The 21,522-nt window shown below is 32.8% G+C and overlaps 3 protein-coding genes across 3 annotated transcripts in view; 1 reads left to right on the top strand and 2 right to left on the bottom strand.

Moving 5' to 3' along the window:
- Positions 1 to 7,658, bottom strand: part of HELRODRAFT_166689 (hypothetical protein) — a gene marked incomplete at both ends in the record, with an annotated part of 7,926 nt that extends 268 nt beyond the window's left edge. Inside the window, 14 exons of the mRNA XM_009011914.1 lie at positions 22 to 174; positions 283 to 373; positions 515 to 729; positions 921 to 1,211; positions 1,327 to 1,410; positions 1,600 to 1,738; positions 1,844 to 2,441; positions 2,550 to 2,843; positions 3,011 to 5,783; positions 5,937 to 6,565; positions 6,640 to 6,797; positions 6,907 to 7,041; positions 7,161 to 7,286; positions 7,428 to 7,658. Of these exons, the coding sequence (XP_009010162.1) occupies positions 22 to 174; positions 283 to 373; positions 515 to 729; positions 921 to 1,211; positions 1,327 to 1,410; positions 1,600 to 1,738; positions 1,844 to 2,441; positions 2,550 to 2,843; positions 3,011 to 5,783; positions 5,937 to 6,565; positions 6,640 to 6,797; positions 6,907 to 7,041; positions 7,161 to 7,286; positions 7,428 to 7,658 (5,917 nt within the window). The remainder of the gene's footprint in view (positions 1 to 21; positions 175 to 282; positions 374 to 514; positions 730 to 920; positions 1,212 to 1,326; positions 1,411 to 1,599; positions 1,739 to 1,843; positions 2,442 to 2,549; positions 2,844 to 3,010; positions 5,784 to 5,936; positions 6,566 to 6,639; positions 6,798 to 6,906; positions 7,042 to 7,160; positions 7,287 to 7,427) is intronic.
- Positions 7,659 to 8,642: 984 nt separating this feature from the next.
- On the bottom strand, positions 8,643 to 13,212 carry HELRODRAFT_108925 (hypothetical protein). Its single transcript, XM_009011915.1, has 9 exons — positions 13,132 to 13,212; positions 12,808 to 12,932; positions 12,303 to 12,507; positions 12,086 to 12,158; positions 11,891 to 11,984; positions 11,270 to 11,434; positions 10,951 to 11,138; positions 10,171 to 10,332; positions 8,643 to 9,037 (listed from the first exon to the last, which is right to left on the bottom strand). Exons 4-9 carry the CDS (start codon positions 12,142 to 12,144, stop codon positions 8,929 to 8,931), a joined length of 777 nt encoding a protein of 258 aa, XP_009010163.1. The 5' UTR covers positions 12,145 to 12,158; positions 12,303 to 12,507; positions 12,808 to 12,932; positions 13,132 to 13,212; the 3' UTR covers positions 8,643 to 8,928.
- Positions 13,213 to 13,468: 256 nt separating this feature from the next.
- Positions 13,469 to 16,815, top strand: HELRODRAFT_154397 (hypothetical protein). The gene is made up of 9 exons (XM_009011916.1): positions 13,469 to 13,629; positions 13,881 to 13,912; positions 14,137 to 14,202; positions 14,560 to 14,607; positions 15,160 to 15,230; positions 15,601 to 15,779; positions 15,870 to 16,034; positions 16,254 to 16,615; positions 16,709 to 16,815. Exons 1-8 carry the CDS (start codon positions 13,573 to 13,575, stop codon positions 16,302 to 16,304), a joined length of 669 nt encoding a protein of 222 aa, XP_009010164.1. The 5' UTR covers positions 13,469 to 13,572; the 3' UTR covers positions 16,305 to 16,615; positions 16,709 to 16,815.
- The last annotated feature ends 4,707 nt before the right edge of the window (positions 16,816 to 21,522 follow it).

The raw sequence follows: 21,522 nt of genomic DNA on the forward strand, positions 1-21,522 counted from the left end.
GAATGAATAGAAAAAACTTACTGTATATTTTTGAAAATTCATATTTCGGGATTTTAACCCAGAAGAGACCATCCGGATATTTGGGAGTTATACCGACTCGGATGTGTACTTGATGGTCCGAACCGACAACGTAAGCGAAGTTTCCACTCAAGCTTAGAGAATGAGTTTTAGGCCCTAGAAGTTAAAAAGTTTTCATTAATTTTACATCTACCGACATAAAGAAATTATCAACCATCATTACTCATCATCATCCCATCAACCTAATCTTCATCATCAACTAACCCAAGATTGAATCCCAGTTAGAACCAATATGGAGCGATTCCTTGATCCCCTCTCTCACGTATATCTGACCTGTCGTGTCCAAGGCCCATACCTGTTCGGGTACGATAAGAGTTATGTTAGTGATTTGTGAAGGAGAACTATAACAAAATGGTCACGAACACAAATATGATGTAATAAGGGGTGTAACAACAAGAATGTGATAATAATAACAGCAAGAAGAATCATAACTAACCAATGAATCATCTCCCGACACAAAGACTTTGTCAAATTTGACGGTATCAAGTTCCGGGCTAAAAGCATTTGAAATCAAAATCCAGGCAGGATTAAGTCCCTTAGAATTGTAACGAGCTGATGTTCGGAAATAGACCGATCCAGACTGGTCGACCGCCCAGACGTGAGAGCGACCGAGGGAGATGTGTTTCATCCGACACCGACCTGACTTACTGTCTGTTATTTGATGATGAAATGCATCTGTTAATTAGTATTTACTAGTAGTTATATACGCATTTGTTAATTAGTATTTAAGAGTAGTTATACGTGTTAGTGCGCGACTTGAGTAGAAACATGTAGATTTTGAAAATTTGTAGATGCCATAAAGAACAAGGATAAATAATAATGAATAAGCAACAAGCACCAACCTAATTGCGACAACTCCATGGATCTCCACTTGAATTTTTTCTCCTTGGGCTCGCCGGCAGAAGCTCCATCACTTTCATCCTCCTTTTCATCATCACTGGCATCTTCTTTGCAGAGGTTAGCGACATAGATGGCGCCGTCCTCCGTGAGACACCAGACGGCTTGCGACGAGGCGCTTAGCATGGAAATTTTAGTCTCGGTCGGTGGATGAGGTACTGGGAACATGGAGCCAAATGAACAGGTCATTATCATGTTCGTTATGCAGTTGTCCCACGTTAATAACCAGATCGATGCTGCATTGGATGGTTATTTGGTTAGTTATTTGATTGGTGATGAAATAGAAAAATTAATTGAAAAAGTAAAATAGCATCATGTTAAATAGAAAATGAGCTATTTAATCAGGCTTACTTGAACTGACGGACATGTCCTTGAAGATGCTGTAGAAATCAAATCCTTGAGAATCGGACATCCATTTTGATTCGAATCTGTAACCTGTGTGAGGCGATGTGCAAGAGTGTGATGTTAAATCATTTGTTCTTTATTCAGTCAAACATCCATTCATTCAATCAATTATTACCCATTCCCACCGCCCCATTCAATCTAAACGAAAAATAAGCAAAAAACAATCTTCAAAGAATAAATGAAGTCCATAATCATAAAAAGGACAACCAATATACTTACCATAAATAGGCAGAGTCATGAAGACAAAGCCATCATAGTATCTTGAACAAACCACAACATCCCCATTTTCTTTGCATTTCAATGACGACGAATTTTCAGTTATGTTTTTACCTTGAGACGATTTCTTTGTAGGAAATATCTGGTGATGATGTAAATAAGAAAAAAAATTGAGTTGATGAAAAGTTTTTAAATAATTTCCAAGTAACACCAAAAAACTAAACTAATTAGTAATATGAACACTTACCTTCACAGTTTGGCATACGTTGTACCACAATCCACATCCCCCTGGCGAGCTTCTCGTAATACCATGAGTGAAAATAACTTCCCCTTCATTAGTCAGCATGAAGACTGTGTTGTTGATGTTTGTCGTCTTGTTGGGGATCAATAAATGTGTGGAATTGTGTAAGGCTATTTCTTCTTCTTCTGCTGTCAATTTGTTCGTTGATGAGCTAGAAGAAGAGCTTGCAGATGCTGCATAGTTCTTTTTGTTGTTGCGAATGTTCTTGTTGGATGACGACGATTTTTCACCTGCGCTGATGTGTAATAACGACGGCGCCATCAACTGAATGTTACTGCTGAAGGCACCGCGTTTCTTGATGTTATCATAGTAAGATGTTGCAGCGACGATAACATGATCGTTGGTCAAATTTTTATTCTTGACATTGTTGATGTTATGGAGTTTGATGATGCTCTCGCAGTTGATGTTGAGCGTTCTCTTGACGAATGATCTATAATCAGACACTGCTGAGTTGACGACAATGGAGGTGGTGTATCTGTTGGTGGTGGTGTTCATGGTGGCCGTGTTTAACTCGAAAGTTTCCGGAAAGGCTCTGCCGTCGAGTCTGCATGAGTATTCAAAAGGTTTCGTTTATGAGTAATTGAAAATATGATATGTTTGTGGCATTAGTTACAACATCAAAATTAAAATATCAATCAAAAAATCAACAAACTTGATCTTAGTGAGTCTGTTGGCTTTCGCTATGACGTGAGACCGAAAACATCCATCTTCATCATAACCACTACTACTATCATTTCCACTGCCCCCATACTCGCCATCACTCTTCTCCTCGAAGACCAACTCGAATGCTGACATCGACTCGGATCTATCCAGGACCCAAACCACCCCGTCCCTGTGAGAAACTTTCACGATGGGGAACCCCAGTAAAATTTGTAAGGGTTCGAAGCAAGGACGATCCCTGCTAACCCCTCTGTGCACGTAGAGGTCACCATTTTTCTTCACAAAGCTGTTGGAAGATTACCATAAAATAATATTAATTTGAATTAAGAACGCATATTTATGACTAAGATTTATCTTTCCATATGTAATTTTAATTTCGAACAACACTAAATAAACAACAAGAGCATACAATGAAACAACCATCTAAACAGAAACACAAGCAGCAGAACTTACAAGGCACAATTTTCATTTGAGACGTGAATGAACGCTACATCATTAGCAAACATCGTCCACGTATGTTCGGCTGTCACGTGACCAAAGTATGCAAACGCCTTGCCATCCAGGAGTCTCCAGATAACACCGGAGTAGGCAGACACCTGCTGGGCTCTGATGGGCACCTTGGGGTGGAAAGAAAGCCACTTCGCCGAATCATCCATCGGACTGTTGTATCTCAACTTGAACACGTTGTTACCTCTTATGTTGCCACGTTGCGTGCACAACCAGCCCAGCCTGTTGGAAATGCAGTATATTCTCTGACCGCTCACGGCAAACGAGCCGACGGGGAAAGCTGTGGTGAATCTGAAGAACTCACGGAGTTCAACATTTTTTAGCTTTATTTGTTCGGTTTGTGTGCGGAGCAACGCCGTCGTGAACTCGTCCAAAATCACAAGCGGGTCTATGTTTAAATTCTTTAAATTTACGGTCGTTTGTGGGTTTCTGTACTGGCTTGTACCTGCTTGGAAAAAATTAGGAAAAATTGAATTATCTATTAATATGGCTGGCGTGGCCGATGGCGATGACGAGATGAGCAACAGCGGCGACGAAGATGATGACGACAACAGCTGCGAATGTTGTTGTGGTGGCACACTTGACCATTGCGAAGCACCCTCTGTGACGTCATTTGCAGAGATCACACAAAAATCCCCGTCGTTATCATCCTCTACATCATCGCTACCATCCTCATCGCCGTTGTCACTTTCATCACTATCATCACAATCAGATACTTTTAAATTATGTTCAATTTCGGAATCATTGAATCGTTCAAGATTTCGAATCTCGTCTTCGAAATAAATATTAAAATCATCGTTAGGGTTAGAATTAATAATTTGAAAGTTGTTACCATCACGGTCTTTGTAACTCCTACTGACTAAATCATAAAAGTCATTCTTACCTTTTTTTAAAGAACCCCTAACTTTTAGTGGATTGATCTCATCGTCAGACACCTCGGCTTTTTTCTGTCCATATTTCGAGTATATGTCCTCGAATGAATCTTCTTTGTCATTGTCTCCATTTTTTTCCTCACCTTCCTTCGAGGTCTTGTTAATATGTTCATTTTGTACTTCCACTGGTTCCAATGACGTAGTAGAGATAGTAGGCGTTTTGTTGGGTGATGTTGGAAAAGTTTTTATTTCCCAGAAAGGAATCCTTTCGACAGGCTCTTCAACGGTGACAGGTCCGCCGTTGTTGAAATTAGCTAATAACAATTTGACATCAATCTTCTTGTCACTTTTAAGCAAGTCTAAATCAATGCCATAATCTTTTCTTTCTGCATCAGACTGTGTTTTCGTGGAGGTTGTTGTTGTTCCACTGTCTGAACAGATACGACTTGTGGCAAATTGAGGCAAAACAGTAGGAGATCTATCAACGTCATGATCTTTGTTCAATGAAGCTGATGATGAAGACTCACTTGATATGATCGGAAATTTAGCATCAACACCCTCGGTTGTCCTCTCATTTGACTTCTCCTGTAAAACAGTTTTCACATCTTTTGAAAGTACTGGTAAATCAACAGTAATATCTACTGGAGCAACTGTTGACGTTGATGCTGCAAGTTCAAGTTGATGAAGTTTCATTAATGATGTTGAATCATCGGCATGTGTTGATTTTGTGTCGTTATTTTCATCTAAGCAATCATTTGTTTTTTCATCAGATGATGGAACCAGCGTTGAAGACAATTTAGTGTCAGTGCAAGTAGTTCCAACAGAAGTAATATTAGCATTCCTTGAAGCAGTCGTTTCCTGACTGGAGAGTGTGGTTGAGTCGTTGAGCACTATTGAGAAATTTGCAAAATCATCATCATTTGTTGGATTCTCAAATGTATTTGCTGCCGCTGTAGAGAACGCGGCTGATGTCGCTGACGTTGATCTAGCTGAAGCTGCGTTCCTCTCTGTACAAGAGCTTATGTTTTTGCCACAGATTGCAGCAGGCAACGACAGTAAACTGACCTTATCGGCATTGAGATCATTGTTCAACTCACTTAATGAGGACGTCAATCTTGATTGTGACGTTAATGCATGTCCTATTATCGATGCGTCTGACATCGAAGGCGATGACGACGACAATAAGGGCAACTCGGCATCAGGCGAATAAGGCATCAATGAGTAGCCTCTCAATGAATTTTTCAAACTTGCATTAAAATTCGAACCAGATACTTGGCCGAAAGTTGATGCGGTTGTTGTAAGCGTTCTTGACTTCGGATGGATGGAAGTGCTGTACGTTAGTGACTGACAGGAACCACTTTCTCCACCTTCTACAGTGATTTTTCTTTTCCTGTAACATTTCTTGGATTCGTAAACAATAGGATCATCATCCTTTTCATTCTCCGTCTCTTCAGTTACATCCTGTAAGTCAAGTAGATTTCTTGAGACAACCGGAATTGTCGATCTGTTAAAGGAGCCGTAATCATTCTTCTTTAATGTCTCTGGTCGTGAATTTCTAGCTAAAATGTCCGGATGGGAAGATTTGAAGATCTGCTTGAGCACATCGTTGCCTTTTGATATATTTTTCCCAACAAATGAATCCTTGTCCTTTACATTTTTCAATGTAGTTTGACCGACCACTTTAACTTTGTCAACAAACTTTTCAGACATTTGAAATGCTCTAGATTTAAACAGTTTCATGGGCTCTTTCAAAGACATGGCTGTACTGCTGGTTTTTGTTTTCAGTTTTGATAACGTAAGTGAAGTTGCTGTCATAAAACTTCCATTCAAAGGCTGTGGTTGTTCAACTGTATCAAATAAAAAAATAATTATATTATTTCATCTTTACAGTTTTCATGAATTAATATGTATGTATTTGTTTCTATTTCGGATTGTTAGTGTAATACACTTATAAAAATTAATGAACCCATCAAAGCACTTAAAAAACAAACACAACATACTTTGTAGGGCTATTGGGTCAGCAGCAAGTCTGATGACTTTTTCATTCGCATTGCCAACCAGGACATAAACTTCCAAAGATGGAATGCGGTTGACTGCCACCTGAATAATGTAGGCGTTACCATCAACAAGACAGGCATGATAAGCTGGAAGTTTATTGATGCCATCAACAGCCAGCATAAAAACTCCTTTCCTATTATGTAACAAAAAAACGTTTTCCTTAACTTGCTGGAAACCAGTGAACGTTTTATCATTTCCGAAAGGTTTTGAAGCACTTAAATCATCACACTCAAAAGCCAAAACATCTTTAAGAGACAGACGAATAGGAAGATTGAGCTCCACTATGTTGCATGGAATGTTTATGTTGCTAGTAACTTTTATATTTTTATCAGAACTGGTTGTCAGTGTTGATGATGTGAGGACATCATTACTCGATTGAGGTTGACTCTCCAATATGAAAATGTTCTTGAACTTATCCTTGATCAATTCATCTGTGAATGAGTAGGAGCATTTTATCGATCCATCCATTCTGGCTTTAAATATTTGTAAGCCTTCAGCAACAATGTAAATGAACAGTTCATTTGTCTGGCTGTCTTTGCTGAACAGACCTCCAAATATTGTTTTCTTTTTACTGTTTGTGGAAGATTTGTTTAAATTAATATCATTGTAGATAATTAAACAATCCACATAATAATTATAAATTACATTTCTGAATTTTCTTCTCCGACAATCTTGTACGTGCTATCAACGAAACTGTAAATGATAGCTCGATGTTTTGTGACAGTCAGCAGATGCATATCAGCGTAACTTAGCTGAATGATACTTGATGTCTCCATAAACAAAACAGATGATTCAACTTTCAACTGTTGAAAATTTTAACAGATTGTTAATAATTATATGAATTTTTAAAAATAATAACAACATCACCAAACTAATATCAACATTTTATCAGTAAAAATGAAAATGACAAACCAGGTTAACGTTGACTTCATGAGCTAAGACAACTCCCTTTGCATCACCACTGAAGAGTTTGTACTCGTCTGCAGACCATTCCAAACATGTGATGGCCTGCCTGTGTTCACCAAGTATATCCGTGAGCATTATATCCTGTTTGAATTTGAAATTTGTCATTTCTATTAAATTTTGATAGAATCGTGAAATTGATTGAACATTTAAATAAGAAATGCTAAAAATCATGAAAAAAATTTAAATGATTAAATTCTAACCCCATTGCCTGGTTGTGACTGGTCATAAAATCTAGCTATGGATACCCTCCCATCGACAAAGCCCGTGACAACCAGATCGTCACCTACATTTATTACCATTGCTTTGGTCATCCTCAAATCAGAAGCCTGTAGATTTTTTGGTTGGAAAATTTTAACAAGTATATTCAATTATTTTTAATAAAAAATTACAAAATCATATAAATTTATTAATAATAAAAAATATTAATTGAAACCAATCATGAATGAAAATTTAAAAAGTGAACCAACCCTAAGTATGACAGCTTTCCGACTGCCAGTTCGCTTATCACACACCCTCAAAGTACCATCATCTGAACCAATGACAATCAAATATCTGTCTGAATCAACGCAGGTCCAGTCATTTGGACACATGGCTGCAATCCTCATAAACTCCTCTGTTTCGTTTGGTTTTAGTTTGGGAAGCATGTTCTGCTTCAACTTATCAAAACTTTCAAACTGATACAAACGAATATAATCCATTTTCGAATTTCGCGTTTGTTGTTCAGAAATACAGGGATACTTCCTTGTCTTTCACCAGGCTAGTACAGTTCTGCACTCCTGTACTTTTTCTGATTTTAATTCTGTTTTTCTAGAGTCTAAAATTAGATTTAGAAGAATGTTTATTCTCCAAAAATTATTTCTAATCGAATTTATAAAAGCTTCAATAATATTTCGCGCTAAGATTAACAAATTTTTAGCACAAGAGACTAGAGAGAATTGTGATGAGACATGTAATGAACCTGAACAGAAATTTAGAGTATATATAGTCTCCCGTCCTAACTTTTAACAAGCGTGGAAACATTTACAACACGCTAAGTTAATATAAATTAGTATGCGAGAGCGAGTAATTATTCGGAAATGTCAAATCGTAAAAACATAAAGTCTTTGTATTCATTAATTAATTAAAGTGCAAAGTTTTAGAGTTACTCAATACTTTGTTTACAATTAACAGAGATGTACTTGTAAAACAGAATTAAACTAAAAGTAAATGAATGTTCAATGGTTCAATAAAAACATCTATTTGATGCACAAACAGAAAAATGACATAATTAACTGCTAATGCAAAATTTATTACTGAAACCCTAAAATATGACAAAATTTCTTTAAACATGAATGCCATTCCCACCTGTAAACTATGGAATAAGATAGCGATACAACAGTACAAAAATTTATAATTAGCTTAATTACACTAGACAACATACACATGTACAAATTACAAAGATTGGTCTTTATTTCACAAAATTAAATTTTTCGACAAATATTTCAATTTTTTCCACAACACTTTTAATGAACATTATAAAACATACAGGCTATTTGAATTAGCTAGTTGCCAATTAGTATCTTTATACAATCCATCATTAATTTTTATATCAAGGTACGTTGATGATTGTTCTTTTTCATTGTTAAAAACAGTCAATACAATACAGTGTCCGTACACACGATTTGAACGTAAAAGACGAAAGTCGTCAAAGAATAGATTTATTTTTAAAAAACAAATCAACAAAATTTCGTAAAGAGAGCATATAAAAAAATGGGAGATTGAAAAATTAATTATGCAATTGCATTAAAAGTGGTGGAAATAAAAAAGTTAATGACTTCATGAAATTTCGAGAAACCAAAACCACTAATGCTAATAACGGAGAAACCCAAATTAACGACACCATTGAATTTGAAGTATCCCAAATTAGTGATTCCATTACAAGTTAAAAAACCAAAATTAACAATAAAATCCAATTTGTAGAATCCCAAATCAATCATCCAAATACATTGATGCAACGCGAAACTTGTCGCCATAGATGTGCTCATTTAATTCCTCATCAGATACATGGTCCACACTTCCCTCAACAAATGCTGCGAATCTTAAAGTTATTAATTTGAAAAATTTAAAAACAAATTATAAAACTTTATGAAAATATTTTTATTAACAATATTGAGACATCTCAAACATAGCAATCTAATATGTATCGTAGTCTGGGCTATATCTTTGATTCTAGCATGTATCTTACTTCTCGGATTAATAGTGTCGCTGAAGGTTCTTACTTTCATCTGCGTAGAAAGAAAAACTTTTTTCTCGTTTCCTCGTTAGTTTTATTTAGGATTGATTAACGTAACTCGCTCTACTATGCTATGGTCTTCCTGAATGTACGCTCGATCCTTTAAGTAAGGCATTTTAACTCTGCTGCTCGTGCCCCTATCTTTTCTCAAATATCTCCATATCTTGTTTTCTTGCAATGGCTGCCTATAAAATGTAGAATAATTTTGAAAATTTGCACATTAATGTAGAAGTCTCGATCTAAATTACTTCCTAAGTACTTATCAGATATATTATATTATTAATTGAACCTAAACGCTCCTGTTTAAGATTACCTTCATTCTCCTTTTATCTTTATTCCTGTTTCAGATGCTAAATCTGTGTTTGCTTTTTCAGGCCCATTTTTCTGGAATTCTCTACCTCCTTCTCTAACTAAGAGAACATTGGAAAAATTCAAGCCTTGTGAAAAAAGGAAAACGTCGTGGGCAAGATGGATACACTTCAAATCAAAATACAACAATTTAGGACCACAACAAAAATTTTCTTTGCTTTGTGTTTGCGTAGAGCTTTTTTGGAAGCAATTTGTTAATTGATTAAATTAAGTTTGGTAATCAGTAATCAGTTTACAACTTGTGACAACCTGTATAGGTTTCCACTTTACAACTTTAGCAGAATTAAAAGCTTTGCTTAAAAGATTACAAATACCAATAAAAATTGACATACAGTTTAGTTTACAATTAATTTACTATTGGTCAATTGTTAAATTACAATTTACAACTGAAGAATTTTGACTAACTTTACTATGCTTTTAAAACTTAAAAAAAAATATTTTCCAAAAAAAACGTTACACTGTCGTGCATTAGTTCTATAAAATTTTTCATTTTTTAAACTCCAAGTCAGGTCACACAGACAGACCAACCAAAAAAATTAAACAACCAACCGACAAACTAACTCACCAACCTATTTGGTGATTTCAATCTAGAGATGGTTTTCCATACATTACATTCAGGACTACGACAGTACTCTCTCAGCTGTTCCAGAGCCATCTTCGTCTCGATGGAGCCTTGCATGTTGTATTCCTCCTCTGTGAGAAGTCTTATGCGAGGTGGAAACATACGATACCTGGTTTCATGATGATGACCAAGATGATGGAAACTAATGATGGTGATAGCAATGAGAATAAAAAATTTCGTAATAGCAGTTGATAATGATGATATAGAATGTTATTGATCATGGCTACGAATCACAACAGTTTGTGTAATTAATGATAAGAGTTTTTAAATAACTTAAACGCGATTTTGGTTAACAAAAAATTAGTTTTCATAAATCCCGTTACGTTTAACATTGTACTTGATTTTGTGTAAAACTTATAGTTTGAAAATATTTACTATGTCGGTTTCTGTTCATATAATTATGCTTTTGTTGATATGAGTACTTTAATTTTTATCTGGCACTATATAAGTAATAAAAATCAATCAGATTTTGTAAAACGTTCACACTGTTTTGGTTATTCACTAGTTAGGTCAGCCAGCAGACATACATCATTCACAGCTAAGAATGCACCTACTTCAAGATTTTTAACAAACATAAACCAGTTTAAAAAATGTTTATACTACCATAAAAATAAACAGAACCAAAAAAACTCAACAACAAAATTTCTAAAAAATTATAAATGCCAATCACAAAAAAACTCAAACACACTTATTTTCTTCAATCTAGTACATTCAACAAACAGCTCACCACAAGTCAGTGAAACAAACTACGAATGGAATATTAATTTTGGACTTGGCAAATTTGAGGATGAATAACAGGAAGACAGTTAGTGCACAGATTGGTTCCAACTGACAACCAAAGTACATGAAAATTACTCCTATCAGTTGGATGGACCATTTGATCAGAGTTAACAACCTGGGGTTTGATACTGGGCCCTGGGAATTATAACGATGACGTAACGTCGGTGATTTTGACGTCATGATTATTACTACAATAGCGTAAATGAAGACAACGTGTCGGTAAGCAAATCCCCAATAAATCGAAAACAAAAGCAATTACACACAACCTTATAGTAGCAGACAGCAAAGCTGATGACGCTCGTGATGATGACATATACGATGAGGTAATCAAAATGGTTGCCCATGAGATCGACAAAGTTTTCATACACCCGATTCCACATGTAGGCACTCAGTGATAGACTAGCGACCAGCACACTGTAAAATACTGATTTCTGTTTTTCCAAATTTTAAATAGAAGTAATTTATGATTGGTTAATTACTTGATGCTGTTGAAGTAACAGTAGTAGATTTTATGAGAGCATATGATGATAGGGCAATACCGGCATAAAATACAACTGATTATTTGTTATTGATCAATTATTATTGAACCTGAATGCATTGTGATTGTTCAATGTGTTAATAGTAATTTAGGATTGATCAATTTTTGTACATATAAATGATTGGTCACTTTCTAAATAACAAATGTATTGCTATTTTTAAAAAGTTGATTTTATAAAGTTGAAGATTTTACTTAAAAGGAGATGGCACATATATTTGTAAAATAATTGTGGAAATACAATCATTTAATGGAAGTAAAACATGAGTAGAAAATAAAATTTATCTCTAACTTAAAAGAAACTTTAAAAATTTATAATGATTAAATGAACAAAAACAAAAATGTTATCTACTTTTGGCAGAAACTTCCCAAGAACAAAACCAAGAACAAGCAAGGAAGCCAGCACCCCAAATGAAACTCCAGCTCCGTAGTGGAAGACAACATTACTTCAAAAATTATCATCCAGTGATTATAAACAAATTAGAAAATCCTTTAGAATAAATAAAATATCTACAAATAATTTAATTATAACATGTGAACTACTTACCTACTTAGTATAGGAGCCATGAGAAAAAGTATAACACCAATCATGAAACAAGCAAACATGCCGATATCAAAGTCTGTATTAAATAAAATTAGATATTAATATAAAAATTACCAGCTACAAATAACAATATAAAATTAAAATGAGATAAAAAAAACAACAAACAAAAATATTTGTTCTTTGTAGTAAAATGGCGATAATAAATGAAGAAGAAGTTAACGTTTGACAATGAGCTGGACATCATAATCATCATTGGAGACTATCCCAATGCAGGAATCTTTAAATGGAGACACAAAAAAGGTGTTCTTCTGCCAAAATGGTGACAGGTGAAGCCAAATTTTGGAACTTTCTTCAAACTTGGAACATACTTCACTTGCATTTTTGCCTTCATACAATGTGAAGAGACCATTTGGTTTCAAGAAAAACTGAATAATTGAGATAAATTTTAAATACAATTACATTCTTTGTTTAATAAGGATAAATAAATTAAAATTCATATACATTTTTCAATAGAGATTTGAATAATAACAGCAGAATAAGCTTTTCAAAGTTTGACATTTAACTTTTAAAAAGCCCTGCCTAGTTTATAAAATAAAATTTAATAATTAATTAAACCTCAAAAATAACCATTTTAAACATTTTAGAATTTTTGGTTTACTCTGCATTTTTAAACTTAAATGTTGGAAAGACTTTATTGATGAAACACAAAAAAAATAAATAAAAACCTTGACAGATGTCCATGTTTTTGATAGAGATTTTTTAGGATTTCTTAATGAATGGTAGCAATATATCACCAGGTTGGAGCCGCTTGGGTTAACATTTTTAAATGTGTCATCAGTCCAACTGTGGACTAAAAGACAAAAAAATTGACTATTTAATTATCATTTATTTATAGATAGATTCACCATTAAATTAAAAATAATTAAATTGAATGAAATAAAAATTTTATTATAAAATGAAGGGAGAGTAGTAAGAAAAGCGAAATAACAGTAAATTTAGTGACAAATAGGTTGTTTGAGAAAGATGACATAAACATTAATTAAGACAACCTTTAACGTTAGGCGGACATTCACAATTCACTAATAAAATGAAGTTTAAAACTAAATTTAAAGCTAAAATTAAGTTTGCCGGCATCATTCCGTAGTTTTACTTTTAAACATAGATAACTCTAAAAATTGTAACGCATTAGCCTTTTTCGCTAATGTTTTTTAACTTCAAAAAAACTTAAATTTTAGATTATTTGATAATAATTAATAAAATAAATAAATATTTTATTAATAATTAAATTAAATTACGGTTGTTTCGTCGGGGAAATTATGTTTGGAGAGACGATCGATAGAGAGAGAAAACTACATTAAGAGAGATCTACGTTGGGGATCGTTGTTGGTTGTTTTGTTGTTGTTAATCTGCAGCGAAACTGCTCCTAAAATATCAAAAATTTGTCTCTTCGTTAGTTTATGGGAAATATTTGCTTCAAAATTTCAAGAAATATGGCTTCCAACATTCCATCCTGCGTGCACAATGCTACGTCCAAGCACACCGCATCCGTTAGTTTTTTTTTTAGATTTTTTTAATATCCGAATTTTTTTCCTCCCTAATTTTTCATTTGTGCTTTATTTATTATTAGTTATATTTTTGAATTAAAAGATACATACATTGTAAATTGAGGACAAGTATTTATGACAAAATTTTCATTTTAATTAACAGTTCATCATTCTTACAAAAATGAAATTGTAATTGAAGGATTAAAATTAAAATTGTATTTTAAAAAATAAAAAATGATAAATAATAATTTCAGGTCATTTTTCTTCATGGTCTTGGGGACACAGGGTTTGTTTTCTTAATTAATAGCTGAAACTTCTAGCATAATTTGACTTTTTTAAACTATCTTCCCCCTTGAAATTATTAAACTGTTTAGTAAGTACATGCTTATGTTTAAATTTTAAACATAAGCATGTACTTACTACTTAGTATGTGCATAGTAGAATGTATCATGAATATTGACAAATTAGATAGTTATTATAAATTTATTATTTCTTTTCTATGAATTGCAGACATGGATGGTTGCAGGCATTCAAATTAATAGCACAACCTCACATCAAATATATCTGCCCAACAGCGTTAGTACATGTTTGCTTGTTCATCGACTTTATTGATTGGGACGCTAAATTTAAATAAATTAGTGCTGTTTTTTATGCTTAAGCTCTCTCTTACATATATATATATATGTGTGTGTGTTTGTGTGTGTGTATGTGTGTGTGTGTGTGTGTGTGTGTGTGTGTAGGGGTTGTTTTATGTTTACTCACTACACTAACATTGTCACTTTTTTTATATACATTTAAGTATATTTATGCGTATAATTATGTTTTTATAATTTATATTAAAAGTACTCTGATAAGATTTACTTATTACTTTTTGTTACATATTTTGATTTATTTGATATTTTGATCTAATTAATACATACTTTACTTTTTCAGTCACTCAATCCCTGTAACCCTAAACTGCGGCATGTCTATGCCATCATGGTCAGTCTTTTTTTTTGATATGTTACTATGAAATGAAATATTCATTTTTTTTCTTTTTAATTCATCTTTTTTTGAGGTAATTATTTAAAATAATTAATACAATAAGGTTATATTTGATATTTTTATACATGATTTTAGTTTATATCAAAATTTTTTATGTTACCCAAAATCTCAATTATGTCTTTTTGATTTTGAATGAATTCTATAATAAATGTATTTTTTTAGATTTATTGTTTGATATTTGCTGACTTTTTGTCAGTTTCTTATTCATTTTTACTCCATTTTTCAGTGATGATAGTGTTAAAACTTTCCAGAGGTGCAATAATATGTAAAGAAACAGTTAGCAAAGCATAATACGGAGCAAGAATAGAATTTTCATATATCCATTTAATATCTATTTATACAAAAATTTTATTTAAATTGTTAAGCTGATTAATTTCTCTGTAATTTAATAAGCATATTTTGGAAATTATTTCAAAATTTTTTATTTGTGAATTTAGATGTGTGTGTGTGTTTAAATTAATGTAACTGTCCTGAAACTATGCAACCTAGGTTTGATATAAAGAGCTTGTCAGCTGATGCAGCTGAAGATGAGGCTGGCATCAATTCTGCAGCTGATCTAGGTGGCTGTCTGAATGTTTCCCTTGATTGATTGATTGATTGATTGATTGATTGATTGGTTGGTTGGTTGGTTGGTTGGTTGGTTGGTTGGTTGGTTGGTCAGCTGATTGGCTCGTTGATTGTTTGATTGATTTGCTGTGGCATTGGTTGAATGTTGACTATCAGTTAATTGTAATCTCTGTCTCAAAAGGTGGTAGGTAGAGAGTTGGTCGTTTGAATGATTGACAGTGGTTGATGATAACATTAGTCATCTTAGTTTTACGAAATTTGTTGAATTTATTTTCAATTGCATACAACATCCCAGCACAATAAATGGATAGGTTTCATATTTAAACTTGCAACTAGGGCTTAACTAAACATTAAATACGGCAGTTCAAAGTCACATAGCAGCAGAAGAGGCACTGGGAATTCCAAGGAGTCGAATCATAATTGGCGGGTTTTCCCAGGGTGGAGCTGTTGCTTTGTATTCAGCATTTGCACGGGCCCAACAAAACTTAGGAGGGGTGCTGGCCCTAAGTACCTGGCTGCCAATGCATAGGAGTTTTCCTGCTGTTAGTACTTTGTTTTTTGATCTGAGAAAAATTCCATATTTGGAATTGTGGTGCACATTATTAGACACTATTATCATTATTCACCACCAGGTATTGAAGGCCAATCAGAGTGTGCCAATACTTCAGTGCCACGGCACGGACGACACCCTCATCCCATTCGTCATGGGTAAGATGACCAGCGAGATTGTCAAGCAGTTTGACGGTAATGTTCAGTTCAAGATGTACAATGGTCTCGGTCATTCTTCATGCGATGAGGTCAGTCTTATTTTTCATTTTACAAGTTTATCAGTTACCTTTGTTATTATGAAGTGTTACATCTTTCCCTCTATAACTGTATTATCATCATCATAATTCAAATCAATCAGTGACTTCATCAAGCTCGTTATTGTCAACAGTCACATCATCACCATCATCATCATTCTGTCCATGTTTGTCGGTGACGTCATCGCTGCATCGTCGTATTCACATTCACAGGAAATGAAGGATGTCAAATTGTTCATATCCGAACACCTGCCTCCTATCTAATCCACAGTAGGCCAGCCCAGCAACTCAGCAGATGGATAAATGGGGATAGTGATGAAAAAGAAGAAGGAGAAGATGCTGATGACGATGGCGGAAGTTGATGATGATGTCCGTGTGTTTATGACATTCACTCACATACTCACAACATAATATTTTATTATTTTTATTAAAAAATTATTAATTTTATTATTGTTGTTTTCAATTATTAATACTAATAATAGTGTTTTGTGATTATTCATCTAATTAATTTTCGTTATAATTAAACTCATTGTTTTATTTTTTTTTTATTATAAACATTTTTTTTAAACGTTTTGTTGTTGTTGTCGTCATTTTTGTTGTCATTGTTGTCGTCATTTTTGTTGTCATTGTTGTTGTTGTTGTTGTTGTTGTTGTTGTTGTTGTTGTTGTTGTTGTTGTTGTTGTTGTTGTTGTTGTAGTAATTATGTTTGTTATTAGTAACGCCACTATGGTTGCGAATTTATTAGTTGTTGATTTTTGGTTTTTGTCGTTATTGTTATTGGAGTTTCGCTGTTATTGTTGTTGATTTTGTTGTTCTTAGATTTGTGTAGTTGCTATTTGTGTAGTTGCATATTTTTTAGTTGATAATTGTTAATGTTCACGTTAGTGTGACAATGTCAGTTTGTTGTTGTTGTTTTTGTTGTTGTTTTTGTTGTTGTTTTTATTGTAGTTGTTATGGGAGTTAACTTTATTGTTTTTGTTAATCTTATTTTTTTATTGTTTTGGTCCTTTTTGTCATCTTACAAGTCACATTAACTTTATAACTTTATATTCGTTTTTTGTGTTTGTTGTTATTGTTATTTTATTGTGGTATTGTTGTTATAATTGTTGTTATTGTTATTGTTCTTGTTATATTTCATATTTTTATGCGTGTTATACAAACGTACATTTATTTAAACACAAGTTTACTTTGTATACATACAATTTTTAAAACAATTTAGGAATTTTCAATCTTGGTTTTGTAATAATTGTTATAATAATAATGAGAATAATGAGAATAATTTTTATGGTAATAATTTTTATTATAATTGATAATTATTATTGCTATTATACATTATCATTAATCATTGTCTATATGTGTTTGCATACAACCAGAACAAAAATTGTGTTCACGAACGGACGGCAAGTGAAAACAAAGCAGCTCTGTTTTGTATGATTTTTAAGAAATTTGTATTTACGATTCATAAATATAATAATTATAATTATATAATAATTATAATTATTATATTATTATTATCATCATTGAATGCCCAAGCATTCGCTCTGTTCTGTTTTAGTAGAAATTTGCATTTTTGTTGCATCTTTTTATTTCTTTTTTTTTTGTATTCGTTATTCTTTGCACTGTTTTTTGATAAATCTACATTTAATTGCGGTAAAATGATGCGATTTATGTTTGTATGGCAGGCATATCATTGAATTCGTTTCAGTTTTTCTATTCGAGGTAATAATGAGAATATATGGTTTTTGTATAGTTAGTTAACTTCTTGGGAGAGGATGTTAAACTCTTTTTAAGAGGAATTTGATTGCTTAAGAATGGCTCTTGAAGTGTTTTTTTTTTTATAGTCCGAACAATGATTTTTGGTAAGAAGTTAGATAAAATTTTCTATATCTTCCATATTTATTGTTAGTTCATTGTCTTAATCAGTGTTGTTTGCACACGTTGACGTTAAATGAATGAAAATTATGGTAAAAAATTTAATATTAATGCACATGCTATGGATACATTACGATACGATACAATACACACAATACTACTGAATTGGTTATTATATTGATTTCATCATTCATATATTGTTATTGCTGTGTTGATGCTATTATTGCACGTTTAAGCATGTTTTTTTGCAGGAAATATTTTGAAAAATGTTGTTGTTTTTATTCATTGTTATTATTATTATTATTTTATAATATAGATATACAATCCCCGAAACGTAAATTTTGAAAACGTGAATAAATTATTGAAAGAGGAAAGTGTCAGGTACTTGAACGAAGCAAGGCAGATGAATTTTATTGCAAATCGTATTATCATGCATAATTATACTTTTATACTCGTTAACTTTATTATTTTTATTATTATTACTTTTATTATTTTTATTATTGTTGTTACTCTTATTGTTGGTGTACGTCTGTGTATAGCGAGTAACAGTCTTCGCTAATGTATATGAACCTGAATTTATAATGAGTAGAAAGTCTCACTTCACTACACGGTGTATAACAATGATAATAATGATGAGGCAATGGATGTAATATGATGACAGCATCTATAAGACAGTAGAGAGTAATTTTAATAGTGTGATAATAGTGAGAAGAAATGACGATAGAAGCAAGTGGTGATGCAGATGATTTTGATGATATGTTATAATATTATATTAGATGGTAATAAGAGTTATCAGGTTATTTTACCTTAATCGAAATCGGAGAATCGTTTCGAAATGTTTTGAGTAATTCGGTGATTTGGCTATTTTCAATGAAAACTTTTGACGAAGACAGACGTAGCTGCTTAAATTTTTATTCCCTACTTATTTATAATCTTTTTCCTATAAGATGCCGTTGATCCAATGAATAAAGTTTACGATCCTATATGTTCATTCACGCACGTGAAATTACGGGCGTATTACGTTAATCAGCTCCGTTGGGTGCCAATGTTATCGCGTCGAACTTTCAAAAAAAATAGGCATTTTAAAATGCTTCAAAACTAAGGTAATGAACAGTTTTCTATTATATCTATGTCTATGATGTCTATGAGTTGATTGAGTTCAAGACAACTTGGGAAAGATTAATTTCCTAATTTTAAAATGCTCTTCGGTTATAGTGTGCGATGTTGTTGGCAAATGTTATATCGGGATTCGTCATTGAAGATGTTTTGTATCACTGACAAAAACAAAATGAGTGCTAAAAATTTTTTGGTGAAGTGGTGTACTGTTTTTTAAAAAACTCAGTTCAGTGGCTCTGGAAATATCCCACAGCTCTTCCTTCTTAGGACAATTACACAATCAATATTTTTTAAAATAAAATATATGGTAGCCAATCAATACATTATTCAATACATATTATTCAAATTTATAAAGTTTTAAAACTTTTAAAAGTTTTAAAAGTTGAACAATGTTGAAAGTAGTGTTGAATTTTTGAAATGTTGCGTTAACAACAGTCTGTTACCAAAATATATATATATATATATATTTATATATATATATATATATATATATATATATACATATATATATATATATAATTCCTTTTATATATATTATATATCTGTATATAAATTGTATATACGCATAGATCTATATGTATATACAAATAAATATATGAATAAAATGGAAAGCATTATTTCTGCATAATAAAATGTGTACGCCGAATACGTACGTATTCGTTTATGTGTATTCGTGGATGTGAATACATATATATATCTATGATATAAATGTGTATCTTATAAATGTCTGAAACATGTGTATGGTTTAGCGTGTGTGTCTTAATAATACCACATGTGTATGGTTGCATATTATATGTGTGTTAGTATATGTAAGTAGCTGGTTGAAGGCATGCGATGCATCTGATTGTATCTATGTATAGAAGTTTGTATACATGTATTTGTGTATGTTTGTTGGTATCTATAGAAGTTTGTTTATGTATGTTTGTTGGTATCTATAGAAGTTTGTTTATGTATGTTTGTTGGTGTCTATAGGAGTTTGTTTGTATGTGCGCCAGTGTGTTTCTGCATATGTGTGAGTGCACATGTACGTGCATAATGCCTTGAAATGTTAATGGTTCATTCTGGTACCATCTTTATGGGAACATACTCAGATGAACGTTATTTCCTCGTCGTCATTCTTTCTTCGTTATTATTATTTGTGTTGTTTGTTGTTGTTGCTGTTGTTGTTTTCCATGTGTTGTTGTTGTTGTTGTTGCTGTTTTCCATGTGTTGTTGTTGTTGTTGTTTGAAATGTTGATTATATTGTCTAAAACATTTTTTTCGTTTTTTAGTGTTGTTGAGGATAATCGCAACATTGTCACGGCAGCTGCTTTTACGTATTTGGTTTACGTGGTTTGCTGGGTAAACAAACAATTGTTGCTATGACTGAAGTTGTTGTTGTTGTTGCTGCTGTTTTTGTTGTTGTTGCGGTTGTTGTTAGAATTTGTTTCTTCTTTCCTCTTTCGTTCTCTCTTTATGTTGCATGTTTATTTATATCATTATTATTATATTATGTACAATAGTTGTAAATCCACGTTATTAAAGATTTTCACCGACATACCGTAATTTATGTTCTATTCTGTTGATTTTGTTGTTATTGTTGTTGTGGTTGTTGCTACTGCTGTTGCTGTAGTTGTTGCTGTTGTTGTCGGTGTTGTATTGGTTAAGGTTATCTTTGTTTTCATTATTATTGTTATTGCTGTTATTGTATATTTTGACGTGTTTCTAATAAGTCAAATCACATTAAACGACAGATTTATGAAAGTTTTTATATAAATACACAGTTACGTTCACATGCAAATATTGTCATATTCAGTTACTTTTATTATTGTTCATATCTGTAAAGTATCGTGTTCATTTGTATCTGTATTCAAAGTATCATGATAAGTATCCTTTATAGATATAGTTTTAATAAGGTGATACTATCCGTGAATGTTAGCGTTGATTTTGCTATAATAATACTAACAATGATAATTAATAATTACTAAATGTGCGTCTACATTCAAAAGCTGGTTAGTATATTTTAGCGAGTCAAGTTAACATTTGAAAAAAGATCGCTCATCATCATAGTTTTCATCGTAATCATATCGCTATCACCATCATCTTCTTCATCATCACCACTGCCATCACAATCATCTTCCTCATCATCACCTCTTCTATCATCGCTATCACTATCTTTTTCCGTCGCGGTATTAAGAAACGGTTACTTCGAAATTACTCGATACCCAACTTAATGAGTGCTTGCTTATGCTTGCGCATTATCCGACCAAACATAGATCGAACTACTCACATCACTACATCTCAAGCGACCACAAACAACCGTGTCTGACACCTTGTTCGCACCGTAACTCGAAACTTCTTAAAACATCATCGCAATCATCATCATCAACTTTGAGATTGTTATCATAATCTATCTTAATTTATCATAATAGTGTTATCATTTTAACCATCATCATCTTCATCTTCATGACCATTGTCTTTATCTTCATTATCATCATCTTGAATGAAATGTTG

Source organism: Helobdella robusta (genome assembly GCF_000326865.2).
Source record: "Helobdella robusta unplaced genomic scaffold HELROscaffold_10, whole genome shotgun sequence".
NCBI classification, from domain to species: domain Eukaryota; kingdom Metazoa; phylum Annelida; class Clitellata; order Rhynchobdellida; family Glossiphoniidae; genus Helobdella; species Helobdella robusta.

Excerpts from the sequence above, each read along its gene's own strand:
- HELRODRAFT_108925 (XM_009011915.1), bottom strand. The coding sequence starts at position 12,144 with ATGTTTGCTTGTTTCATGATTGGTGTTATACTTTTTCTCATGGCTCCT. Across the intron at positions 11,139-11,269 it reads TTGCTGTCTGCTACTATAAG|GGCCCAGTATCAAACCCCAG; the intron begins GTTGTGTGTAAT and ends TATAATTCCCAG. Across the intron at positions 10,333-10,950 it reads GTTTGTTTCACTGACTTGTG|GTATCGTATGTTTCCACCTC; the intron begins GTGAGCTGTTTG and ends TCATGAAACCAG.
- HELRODRAFT_154397 (XM_009011916.1), top strand. The coding sequence starts at position 13,573 with ATGGCTTCCAACATTCCATCCTGCGTGCACAATGCTACGTCCAAGCAC. Across the intron at positions 13,630-13,880 it reads CGTCCAAGCACACCGCATCC|GTCATTTTTCTTCATGGTCT; the intron begins GTTAGTTTTTTT and ends TAATAATTTCAG. Across the intron at positions 15,780-15,869 it reads TGCATAGGAGTTTTCCTGCT|GTATTGAAGGCCAATCAGAG; the intron begins GTTAGTACTTTG and ends ATTCACCACCAG.